Source organism: Nomascus leucogenys, chromosome 18 (genome assembly GCF_006542625.1).
Source record: "Nomascus leucogenys isolate Asia chromosome 18, Asia_NLE_v1, whole genome shotgun sequence".
NCBI classification, from domain to species: Eukaryota; Metazoa; Chordata; class Mammalia; order Primates; family Hylobatidae; genus Nomascus; species Nomascus leucogenys.
Window position 1 is genome coordinate 79,716,724 of NC_044398.1, and position 12,991 is coordinate 79,729,714.

At 41.5% G+C, this 12,991-nt stretch overlaps 1 protein-coding gene across 2 annotated transcripts in view; it reads left to right on the forward strand.

Moving 5' to 3' along the window:
* The first annotated feature begins 910 nt into the window (after positions 1-910).
* LOC100582721 (general transcription factor IIH subunit 2) overlaps positions 911-12,991 on the forward strand; it is a 34,040-nt gene continuing 21,959 nt past the window's right edge. The window contains exons 1-7 of one of the 2 annotated variants that reach the window (XM_003266028.3): positions 911-995; positions 6,455-6,541; positions 7,474-7,551; positions 7,929-7,965; positions 8,307-8,393; positions 9,067-9,117; positions 9,496-9,550. In XM_003266028.3, coding sequence (XP_003266076.2) covers positions 6,486-6,541; positions 7,474-7,551; positions 7,929-7,965; positions 8,307-8,393; positions 9,067-9,117; positions 9,496-9,550 — 364 coding nt within the window. In that variant the 5' untranslated portion in view covers positions 911-995; positions 6,455-6,485. The other variant, XM_030799003.1, reaches the window with a different exon arrangement.

Consider the following 12,991-nt stretch of genomic DNA (forward strand, 5'->3'; position numbering starts at 1 on the left):
CCCTTCCTCATTCAGGTCATGGCTTAACTGTCTTCCCAGCGAGGACTCCTCTGACCACCCTATTTTATTTTTTGAGATGGAGTCTCTGTCACCCAGGCTGGAGTGCAAGGTGCAACCTTGGCTCACTGCAACCTCTGCCTCCTGGATTCAAGCGATTCTCCTACCTCGGCCTCCTGAGTAGCTGGGATTACAGGCGCTTGCCAGCACACCCGGCTAATGTGCTTGTATTTTTAGTAGAGACGGAATTCACTATGTTGGCCAGGCTGGTCTCGAACTCCGGCCCTCCGGTGATCCACCCCCGCTCGGCCTCCCAAGTCACCATGCCTGGGATTACAGGCGTGAACCATCGCACCCGGCCTGGCCACCCTGTTTTAAACTGCAAACTTTTCCCCTTCAATGCTTAGTTTTTCTTCACAGCACTATCACCATTTCATATAGTACATGTTTTTCTTCATACTGACTCCCCTTGGAGAAGGAAAACTCCACGAGAGCAAGGATTTTTGTCAGTTTTTCATTGCTATTTCCTCAGTGCTTAGACATGCATCAGGTTCAAAGTAGATGCTCAATGCTTGCTGAATGAACAGCAAGAGCAACGGAGGAATCCTGAAATACACAGCAAGAAGCAAGGATAACTCTGGCCTTACTTCTGTGGCCAGAGTCCTTCACCCCAACCTTTTAGAAGTAGAAAAACAAGATCGAGCTCCTCAGAACCTAGGTCGATGGCTGCAGAGCCTTCGACCTTCCGAGAGCGAATGGCGATCACTCTTTCCGGTTCTCTGCGAATTCCAGCTGGAAGACCGTCCCTTTCCGCGCCCCAACTCAGCGGCGGGCATGCCCTGCACCCGAGCGCCCCGCTCCGGCAGCTGCAGCCTACAGCATCCGGAACGTTTCGGCGTGGCCGCAGGACGCGGCGGAATGACTTCCGGGGCGCCCCTGAAGCGGCGGGGAGGAGTGTTGGGCGGAGTTTCCGGCTGAGAGTCCTTCTAGCGGGGCCGGTGAGTCCGCGTGTGGAAGTCTGTGAGGTGCAGAGGTGGGGCAGGCCGTCTGGCTAGCTAGGCGGCTGGGAGGGTTTTCGTGGCGGGGAACGGAGGCTGAATTGCCCTGCCTGGGCTCATAGGGAAGGAGGATGTGAAGGCAGAGGAAGTTAACTTGCGTCTGGGGAGCTGCAGAGTAGGGAGGGAAGCTGCAGGCCGTCCCTCCCTAAGTAAAAGCGCGACTTTTAGAAATGATGGTTCAGGGTTCGAGTTTGTGACCCGCTTGAGAAAGTGACCAACCTCTGAGCCTGAATCCCATACCTGAAAAACAAGGACAGTAATCACCCTTGCCAGTTTCACACAGCTTGGTAGGGTAAGGTGTGAAGAAAAGCTTCTTTTTTTTTTTTTTTGAGACGGAGTCTCGCTCTGTCACCCAGGCTGGAGTGCAGTGGCGCGATCTCGGCTCACTGCAAGCTCCGCCTCCCGGGTTCACGCCATTCTCCTGCCTCAGCCTCTCCGAGTAGCTGGGACTACAGGCGCCCGCCACCACGCCCGGCTAATTTTTTGTATTTTTAGTAGAGACGGGGTTTCACCGTGGTCTCGATCTCCTGACCTCGCGATCCGCCCGCCTCGGCCTCCCAAAGTGCTGGGATTACAAGCGTGAGCCACCGCGCCCGGCCAAAGAAAAGCTTCTTAAATTGGGATGTTTGGTGCTTTCATTTGTTACATGAGCTCAGATAGCATTCCGAGCTCATGTAACGGGAATCACACCAGTAGGCTTATGCTGAGGAATGTGGATTGTTTGGGGTTGGATTCCAGGAAACAGATCACTTAAATTTTTTTTTTTTTCTTCGAGACGAAGTCTCGCCCTGTCGCCAGGCTGGAGTGCAGCGGCGCGATCTCGGCTCACTGCAACTTCCGCCTCCCGGGTTCAAGCGATTCTCCTTCCTCAAGCCTCCCGAGTAGCTGGGGCTACAGGCACGCGCCACCACGCCCAGCTAATTTTTGTATTTTCAGTAGAGACGGGGTTTCACCATGTTGGCCAGGATGGTCTTGATTTCTTGACCTCGTGATCCTCCTGCCTCGGCCTCCCACAGTGCTGGATTTACAGGTGTGAGCCACCCGCCAGGCCTCACAGATATTTTTAAGAAGAAAATGGACTGTTGGGAAGTGTTAGGCCATTGGAGATCTTTACAAAGTCCATCTTCAGGATGCATGAATCCTTTAAACAGCATGCATGTTTACAATCAGACTTCCCATTGAACGTCTGCAGTTTTAGGGACCTTAATACTTCCTGTCCAGTCTCTGATTTCCCATTGCAGGCTGCTCTAATTAAGAATTCCTTTTAGCCGGGCATGGTGACTCATGGCCTGTAATCCCAACACTTTGGAGGGCCGAGGTGGGCGGACCAGTTGTGGTCAGGAATTCGAGACCAGGCCTGGTCAACAGGCTGGTGAAATCCCGTCTCTACTAAAAATAAAAAAGTTAGCTGTGGTGGCGTGCGCCTTAATCTCAGCTATTCGGGAGACAGAAGAGGCAGTAGAATCGCTTGAACCCTGGAGGCAGAGGTTGCAGTGAGCTGAGATTGTGTCACTGCACTCCAAGCTTGGGCGACAGAGCAAGACTCTTGTCTCAAAAAAAAAGGAAAAAAAAGAATTCCTTTGATATGATCATCCAGAAGTCTCTCAGTTGCTATTTATTTTTATATTTATAATATTTATTATATATTTATAATTATTTTATTTATTTTGAGATAGGGTCTCACTCTGTCACCCATTCTGGGGTGCAGTAGTGAACATGACTCACTGTAGCCTTGACTCTCCTGGGCTCAAGCCATCCTCCCACTTTTGCTTCCCAGGTAGCTGGGACTCAAGTACTTGCCACCTCGCCCAGCTAATTTTTTGATGTTTTGTAGAGACAAGGTTATTGCCCAGGCTGATCTGAGCTCCTGAACTCAAGCGATCCTTTTGCTTTGGCCTCCCAAAGTGCTGGGTTTACAGGTTTGAGCCACTGTGCCCTGCCAACAATTTGAGTTTAAAAAACGTTCAGAACGTTATGTGAGTTTTTCATTTTTGAAGTTCACAATACGTAACAGAAAACAGGGAGGAGCAAAATGTTCAGTTTAGGCTGGGTGTGGTGACTCATGCCTGTAATCCCAGCACTTTGGGAGGCTGAGGTGAGTGGATCACCTGAGGTCAGGAGTTCGAGACCAGCCTGGCCACCATGGCAAAACCCCATTTCTACCAAAAACACAAAAATGAGCCAGGTGTGGTGGTGGGCTCTTGTAATCCCAGCTACTCGGGAGGCTGAGGCAGGAGGATCACTTGAACTCGGAGGCAGAGGTTGCAGTGAGCCGAGGTTGTGCCATTGCACACCAGCCTGGGTGGTAAGTGAAAGTCCGTCTTAAAACAAAAAACAAAGAAACAAAAATGTTCCGTTTACAGGCAGATCACTTGAGGTCAGGAGTTCGAGATCAGCCTGGCAAGTCAGGCGAAACCCTGGCTCTACAAAAATACAAAACATGGCGAAACCCTGACTGTACTAAAAATACAAAAATTAGCTGTGTGTGGTGGCACGCGCCTGCACTCCCAGCTCCTCTGAAGGCTGAAACAGGAGAATCACTTGAACCCAGGAGGTGGAGGTTGCAGTGAGCCACAAGGTAGTGGAGTTGGGAGGGAGATTGCATTGGGGAGGATGGAGGTGTGATGAGGACATTTATTTATGAATGAATGACAGAGTCTCGCTCTCTCACCCAGGCTGCAGTGCAGTGGCACGACCTTGGCTCACTGCAGTGTCTACCTCACAGGTTTAAGCGATTCTTCTGCCTCAGCCTCCCAAGTAGCTGGGATTACAGGTGTGCACCACCACGCCCTGCTAATTTTTGTATTTCCAGTAGAGATGGGGTTTCACTATGTTGGCCAGCCTGGTGTTGAACTCCTGACCTGAAATGATCTGCTGGCCTCGGCCTCCCAAAGTGCTGGGCATGAGCCACCGTGCCCGTTTCTCTCTCTCTCTCTCTCTTTCTTTCCTTTCTTTTCTTTCTTTTTTGAGGCAGGGTCTCATTCTGTTGCCCAGGCTGAAGTGCAGTGACATGATCTCGGCTCACTGCAGCCTCCATGCCTCCTGGGTTCAAGCAGTCCTCCTGTCTCAGCCTCCCCAGTAGCTGTGATTACAGGCGCCCACCCCCACCAACCTCCTAGCTAATTTTCAAACTCCTGACCTCAAGTGATCACCTGCCTTAGTCTCCCAAAGTGCTGGAATTACAGGTGTGAGCCGTCATACCCAGCCTGGCTTTTTTTTTTTTTTGAGACGGAGTCTTGCTCTGTCACCCAGGCTGGAGTGAAGTGGCACGACCTTGGCTCACTGCAACTTCTGACCTCCAGGTTCAAGCAGTTCTCCTGCCTCAGCCTCCCTAGTAGCTGGGATTACAGGCACCTGCCACCATGCCCAACTAATTTATGTATTTTTAGTAGAGACAGATGGTGCTATGTTGGCCTGGCTGGTCTCGAACTCCTGACCTCAGGTGATCCGCACCTTGTCCTCTCAAAGTGCGGGGATTACAGGGATGGAGCCACCGCACCTGGCCCTGGCCTGTGTTTGTTTGTTTTGTTTTGTTTTCAACTTTTATTTTCAGGGAGTACGTGTGCATATTCGTTACATGGATAAATTGTTTCAAATTGCTTGTTGTTGAGGTTTGGTATACAAATGATCCCGTCACCCTGGTAGTAAACATAGTACCTGATAGGCAGTTTTTCAGCCCTCACTCTCTCCCATCCTTCCCCGTCTAGTAGTCTCCAATGTCTGTTGTTCTCATCGTTATGTCCACGTGTACTCAGTGTTTAGTTCCCACTCGTAAATGAGAACATGCCGTATTTGGTTTTCTTTCTTTCTTTTTTTTGGAGACGGAGTCTCGCTCTGTCACCCAGGCTGGAGTGCAGTGGCACAATCTCGGCTCACTGCAAGCTCCGCCTCCCGGGTTCACATCATTCTCCTGCCTCAGCCTCTCCGAGTAGCTGGGACTACAGGCGCCTGACACCACGCCCGGCTAATTTTTTGTATTTTTAGTAGAGACGGGGTTTCACCGTGGTCTCGATCTCCTGACCTCGTGATCTGCCCACTTCGGCCTCCCAAAGTGCTGGGATTACAAGCCTGAGCCACCGCGCCCGGCCCGTATTTGGTTTTCTGTTGCTGTTTTTTTTTTTTTTGGCCAGAGTGCAGTGGCACGATCTCGGCTCACTGCAATCTCTCTGCCTTCCAGATCCAAGCGATTCTCCTGCCTCAGCCTCCTGAGTAGATGGGATTACAGGCGCTCGCCACCACACCTGGCTAATTTTTCTATTTTTAGTAGAGAGGGTATTTCACCATGTTGGCCAGGCTGGTTTGGAACTCCTGACCTCAGGTGATCCACTTGCCTTGGCCTCCCAAGTGCTAGGATTACAGGTGTGAGCCAATGTGTTGGGCCTCTGTTCCTGTTAATTCGATGAGGATAATGGCCTCCAGCTGTATCCATGTTGCTGCAAAAGACAGGATTTCATTGTGGGTTTTTTTTGTTGTTTTTTTGGCTGCTAGTATTCCATGATATATTACATACCACATTATCCAGTCCAGCATTTATGAGCATCTAAGTTGATTCGATGTCTTTGCTATTTTGGATAGTGCTGTGATTAACATGAGTGCACGTGTGCTTTTGGTAGAATGATTTTATTTTCCTTTGGGTATATACCCAGTATTGGGATTGTTGGATCGACATACATGTGTCCAATAAATATATGAAAAAATGTTCAACAGCACTGATCATTAGAGAAATGCAAACCAAAACCACAATGTAAATCAAAACCACAAAACCATCTCACCACCAGTTAGAATGGATATTATTAAAAAGTCAAAAAAAAACAGATGTTGGCAAGGTTGTGGAGAAAAGGGAATGCTTATCCACTTTTGGTAGGAATGTAAATTAGTTCAGCCACTATGGAAAGCAGTTTGGAGATGTCTCAAAGAACTATGTTTAATTTTGTGTCCTTTTTTTTGAATTATGAGCTATAGCATTTACCCATTTGTAAATAATAAATGTGATTTAAAAATTTTTGATTATGAGAAAATTGAGACATACACAAAGAGAGATAGTACAATGAATCATATGTCACTCAGCTATAATAGTTCAACTACACCCATACTGACTCCTCACAGTTCTACAGTTTGTCATGTGACACATCTATAAAGCATTTTTGTTCTTTTACAAATTGTAAAAAGATGCTTATTTTTTATTGGTACCAAGTTTGTATATAAATGTTCATATTATTTCTTGGAAATGAGAAACGGAGTTCTATGAAGATTTTTAAGACGATTATTGAGTAAAATACAAAGAATAAGATGACCTGGCATTCGATTTTTTTTACTTTATGTGTCTAATTTTCAAATTTAATTGGATGAATTTTGTAACAAACATCTTTAGATAACTTACATTCTAATGGTTTTTACAGATTATTGAATAATAAATACAGTTTTGAAAAAATGGATGAAGAACCTGAAAGAACTAAGCGATGGGAAGGAGGCTATGAAAGAACATGGTAAGGAGAGCATTATTGCCCTTTTCTTTTAGACAATGTCTTTTTTTTCTTTACAACTTTATTAAAGTATATTTTACATATGTTAAAATTCACCCATTTCCAATGTACAATTCAGTGATGTTTTATTAATAATTTACTGAGCTGTGCAGCCATTATCATAAACCAGTTTTAGAACATTGTAACCACTCCAGTAAGATCCTTCACATTCATTTACAATTAATTTAATTCTTAATTTAATTCCACCTGTAGGCAATCATTTGTCTACTTTTTGTCTCCAAATTTTAACCTTTTCTGGACATTTCACAAAAATGTGATCATATACAATCATGTGCCACGTAATAATGTTTTGGTCAAAGACAGACTGCCTACATGACAGTGGTCCCATAATATTATAATACTGCATTTTTGCTGTACCTTTTCTGTGTGTGTTTAGATATACAAATACTGACCATTGTGTTACAGTTGTCTAAGATATTCAGTATAGTAACATGCTGTACAGGTTTGTAACCTAGGCGTGGGGTAGGCTATACCATCTAGGTTTGTGTAAGTATACCCTGTGATATTCACACAATAATGAAATTGCCTAACAATGCATTTCTCAGAATGTATCCCTGTCAGTAAGTGATGCATGACTGTAATAGTTGGTCTGTTGTGGCTGGCTTTCACTTATTTTCAAGCCTCATCCATGTTGCAGTGTGTATTAATACTTCATTCTTTTTTATTGCTGAATAGTATTCCCATCTATGGTTATGCCACATTATTGTTTATCCATTCACCGGTCTATGGATATTTAGGTTCTTTACAGTTTTTGGCTGTTAGGAAAATGCAGCCATGAACACTTACATGCAAATCTTTGTGTGGATATATATTTTCATTTCATTTGGGCTAGTAATCATTTTAGCTTGTCTTTTCAAACAAATAATGACTTATAGGGAGATTCTTAAAGAAGATGAATCTGGATCACTTAAAGCTACAATAGAAGACATTCTATTCAAGGCAAAGAGAAAAAGGTATGTAACCTTCCTATGTATGTTAAAAAGGTAAAATATATTCATTTTAAGCCTTTCTATCTATAAACGCTCCTCAGTACTTCATTTTAGCTGTGTTTCAGGGAAACTGACCTATTGCCTTCTGACTATGGGGAAAGAACTAGCCACCTACCCTTGCCTCAGCAGGAAATGGTCTTTAGAGACTATCTACAATACCTATAATTATGTGTATTGTATTCCATAAGTTATTTACTCCACTAAAAATGCATGTTATGATATTCTTAGTCAGAATTATAAAAAAAGAAAAACAAAGCAGGTCAATTGGAAAGTTGTATTTTTTTTGTGGGGGGGGGAATAGCATATGGAATTCCATTAAAATGTTTGTATAATTTTAACAGAGTATTTGAGCACCATGGACAAGTTCGACTTGGAATGGTATGTCATTATTTTTTCTTTTACTAGTACAGAACTAGTTTAGGTTAGAGAAATATTCTGTCTTGCTAGAAAAAACAATAGCAAAACAACAAAGTTTTTAAAAGAATACGTTAAAAATATGTGTATAGAATATGTAATTATTAAATGCCATTTTTACTAGTCAAAATGGCACTTGAGGCTGGGCACAGTGGCTCATGTCTATAATCCCAGCACTTTGGGAGGCCAAGGCGGGAGGATTGCTTGAGCCCAGGAGTTTGAGACCAGCCTGGGCAACAGAACGAGACCCAATTTCTGTAAAACAAAACAAGTACTTGAAATTGGCTCTTTGTTTTTTCTGGTAGATGCGCCACCTTTATGTGGTAGTAGATGGATCAAGAACAATGGAAGACCAAGATTTAAAGCCTAATAGATTGACGTGTACTTTAAAGGTAAAATTTAAATTTATACTAAATCATTTAAATTTGTACCAAAATCACTTAAACTTTTACTAAAAAAGTGGGGAAGAACACTGGATTCTAAAGGATATTTTTAAAGAATGCAATATTTTTTATTTTTTGCCTTGTATTTTTAGTTAATGCTAATGACAGCTAAGTAGAAGTACTGCCAGGTCATTTAGGGAAATTTTAAACCAACATAGCTAATTATTTGTGTTTTTAATTTCTATCCTCACACCCCACATCAGGATCTTGGTTTGTCAGTTATCCCTTTTCTTTATTGAATCTTCATTCTCCTTTGCCTTACTTAAATCTGTCTCCTCAGATTATAAATATGTTCATATTACTAATTTATCAAAACCTATTCTTAATTCTGCTCGTTCTCCCATCTCTCTTCATTGGATCTTTTCCTCGTTGAAATTTTTTCTGATACATCCAAATGGTTCCATCTTTTAAAACCTAGCTCAAACCTATCTCATCATCCACCATTTCAGATTAAGGTTTTTACTGTTTAATATTTTTATTACTTAACATTTTTTGAAAATCTGTAAGTTTAACAGTCATGAGAAGTGACGCTTGATAAACAGGTTTCACAAACATCAGTTGGACATGTTCTTTATGATTGTTATTTTGCCTTTATCTAGTATGTCTTTTTTTGTTTAAACAGTTGTTGGAATACTTTGTAGAGGAATATTTTGATCAAAATCCTATTAGTCAGGTACGTATATAAGTGATAGAATTCAGAATTAGATTCCTATTTTGCTTCCAAGTGTAATTTATTTTTAAAAATTGGACATGTATTTTGTGAATTACCGAAATTGTTTAACCAGTTTCCGGTATACTTAAAAATGAAAAGCGTAATAACTCTAAAAGTTAAACAATGTACAGTGAACTCATAGCTAAATTTATTTGCCAAAAACACCATGAGAAAAAGTTTCTCACCTGTTGCTTCTTTCTTTTGTAATTACTAGTTTATTTTAGCTATATAAATTATTTTTTTTTCTGCCCCAATATCATCTATAGGAATAGTTATATATATTCTTAATGGGAGGAAATAACTTGTTATATTAATAATAATTTTTGTTTTTATTTCAAGATTGGAATAATTGTAACCAAGAGTAAAAGAGCTGAAAAATTGACTGAACTCTCAGGTATGCATAAAATTACCTTTACATGACTCAAGGACTTTGCTTTATTTACCCAACCTCGTAGCCCTGTTTATACGGTTGCTTAATAAGTAACGTGAAGGGTGGTTCCTCTGTCTTCTCTAGGTGAAACAATTTAATAACATCTCCCCCACCATTATATTCTTAGGGTACAAGGTATTCTAAATTGAGTTCTGCATAGTGGTAAATAATACTACATCAAATATAAATGTTTTTATTTAAAATATGTGCTTATCCTGAAAATTTTTTTTTCTTTCCTTTTTTTTTTTTGGAGACGGAGTCTTGCTCTGTCGCCAGGCTGGAGTGCAGTGGCACGATTTCGGCTCATTGCAAAGTCCGCCTCCCGGGTTTAAGTGATTCCCTGCCTCAGCCTCCTGAGTAGCTGGAACTACAGGTGCCCACCACCACACCCTGCTAATTTTTTGTATTTTAGTAGATATGGGGTTTCACCACGTTGGCCAGTGTGGTCTCGATCTCTTGACTTTGTGATCAGCCCACCTCAGCCTCTCAAAGTGCTGGGATTACAGGCTTGAGCCACCACACCTGGCCTTATCCTGAAAATATTAAAATACAGTTATTGTAATCATTTATAAAATCCAGTTAATCTTAAAATTAAATTCTTGAAAAGTTAAGTATCTAATTTAAAAGAGAAAAAGTATAAAAATTAAACTGTAGGTATTGCTAATGAATCAATTTTTCTGCTCCCGTGACATACCTAACTGAATTTTAGTTTTAAAACGTAGTAATGGCATTTTTTATTTGCTTTGGTATATATGCTGTTACAAATTTGCATCACTGATTCTATTTTATTTTCTGTGAAATACACTCTCCCTTAAATCTGGTTTTCAACCTTTTATCCTTGCCAACACACATAAGGGAAATGACATAGTTTCTTCATCAGTAGTTTTGCATTAAATGCAGTGAGGAGTGAAATGTACATTGCCCTGGAGTGATCCAAGAAACTCAGTTGTGAGTAACCAAAAGAATGTCACATTAGCTTAAGTGCAGAAGGAAAATTTTTGGCCATGTTCAAAGGTGGGCCAATTCCATATATAGTTGCTGCGTATGTTGGGGTCCTGGCTTTGTCTGGCTTCATTCTCTGATAGATTTTCTGGAAGTTGAAAAGATGTCTCTTAATTGTCCAAGTCTACATTGTACCCCGTAGCCTATAGCTTCAGCACACCTCTAGGGAGAACTCTGATTGGCCTGACTTACGATCTACCCATCCATGAACAAAGTGGCCAGGGAATGAAGTATTTTGTTTGTATGCTTCGATTGCCTGCCGATGCCCAGAGCAGGATAGAAGTAGGGTCAGCACCATATGAACTAAGCAGGATTATTATATAGTGGAAGAAGGATAGTTCCTCCAAGGTAGGGATATAAGGTCAATGTTTTCCTCTCACTTTACCCAACCCGAATTAACCAGCAGTTTTCTAGTTCTTCTTCTTCTTTTTTTTTTTTTTTTTTTTTGAGAAGGAGTCTCTCACTCTGTCGCCCAGGTGGTGCTGTCTTGGCTCACTGCAACCTCTGCCTCCCGGGTTCAAGTGATTCTCCTGCCTCACCCTCCCGAGTAGCTGGGATTACAGGTGTGCGCTGCCATGCCTGGCTAATTTTTTTATTTTTAGTAGAGACAAGATTTCATCATGCTGGCCAGGCTGATCTCGAACTCCTGACCTCAGGTGATCCACCCACCTCAGCCTCCCAAAGTGCTGCGATTACAGGCGTCAGCCACCATGCCCGGCCCCAGCAGTTTTCTATGGATGTTAGTGAAGTCATATATAAAGATGAAAAATACTCTAGAGATTCTGACAGGCCTCTTGAAGCCGCCTTTTTTTTCCTCCAATCAGACCACTGCTGTAAACCACACTGACACTATTGTGGTATGCTTTTTTCCTATACCCATAACACAGTGGGAGATTAAAAATAATTTTGTAGGGTAGGAAGAGAAGTGGATAGAGAGCCGGGAGATCTAGGTTTGGGTGCTGCTGGTCCTGCAGTTAAGTAGGCATATGTCTTTGGGCAAGTCATTTCACTTGTTTAGATTAATTTTCTCACTTATGAAGTGAGGGATTTGGCCTGCTTAGCGAGGTACTTTTCATCTCTAAAATTTATTAATCTAAAATAATTGCAGTAAATATTAAATATTACAAACGGTTAATATTTTAAAACTTACTCAGATGAGTAAAAACTCAAGGGAGCTCCAAGTTGATGAATAGACAAAGAAGACATGGTTCACACAGCAAAAAAAAAAACCCAGAAATTAAATAAGGGAAACTAGTAATCCAAAAAAACTCCACCCAATTCCATACATTTTATTTTTTAATATATTTTAAATGAGCAAAATTAAGTTTCAAAAGCAATATGTTGCTTGTGGAACCACAGAGAAACTGTTATTTATAGTGCTGATAGTCTTACAAATTAGTTCAGTATTTTTTAGAAAAGCATAAAAATTGTTCCTGAAATTATATTTAGGGAATGTTATGGAAGGAGAATGATCACTCTACAAAGATACTTTTTGTAACATTATGTATAATAGTGACAGATTAAAAATTAAATGCTTAATAGTATACTTTGACGGATTATATTTTATGACAAAATCAATTTAATGATACTTAGGTTATTGATTGATACGAAGACAGTGCTGAAATGGAAAATGTTTATGGAATACTATATTTCATTGAAACTCAGATTCCATCAATTACAAGATATTTCTTAAGCCATTAATAAGGAAAAGTCCTAGTAGTTAAACTTTGACACAGTATCAAATGATATATGAGTTGGCTATACTAGCTTCTTGGTAATTTGATATGTCTGTCACTTTGGGGGCCGGGTGTGGTGGCTTACACCTGTACTACCAGCACTTTGAGAGGCTGAGACGGGAGGATTGCTTGAATCCAGGAGTTCAGGACTAGCCTGGACAACTTGGCGAAACCCTGTCTCTACTAAAAATATACAAAAAAGTTTAGCCAAGTGTGGTGCCGGGCACTTGTAGTCCCAGCTACTTGGGAGGTTGAGGTGGGAGGATGGTTTTGAGCCTGGGAGGTGGAGGTTGCATTGAGCCGAGATTGCCCCATTGCACTCCAGCCTGGCAACAGATATATATATAATCTAAATATAAATAATATAAAAAATTTTTATATTAAAAAGAAAAAAAAGGATTTGGCAGCTTCTCCCCCCTTCATTTGAATTGGTTGGCATAAGATAGACAATCTTTTCAGATGCTATTTGGTAAGAGAAGGTAACAGCTTTGTCTATTTGTGGGAATATTCCTTTCTTAGGTCTTGTAAAGCTCTTGATTTCTTCCCTCAAGAAAAATACGGAATTGCATGCATTCTTCCATCAATATTTTATTCATTATAATAAATGTATGCCTCACTGCTGTGTTCCACACCTTTCTACATAAAAATATAGCCTTTTGTATTAACA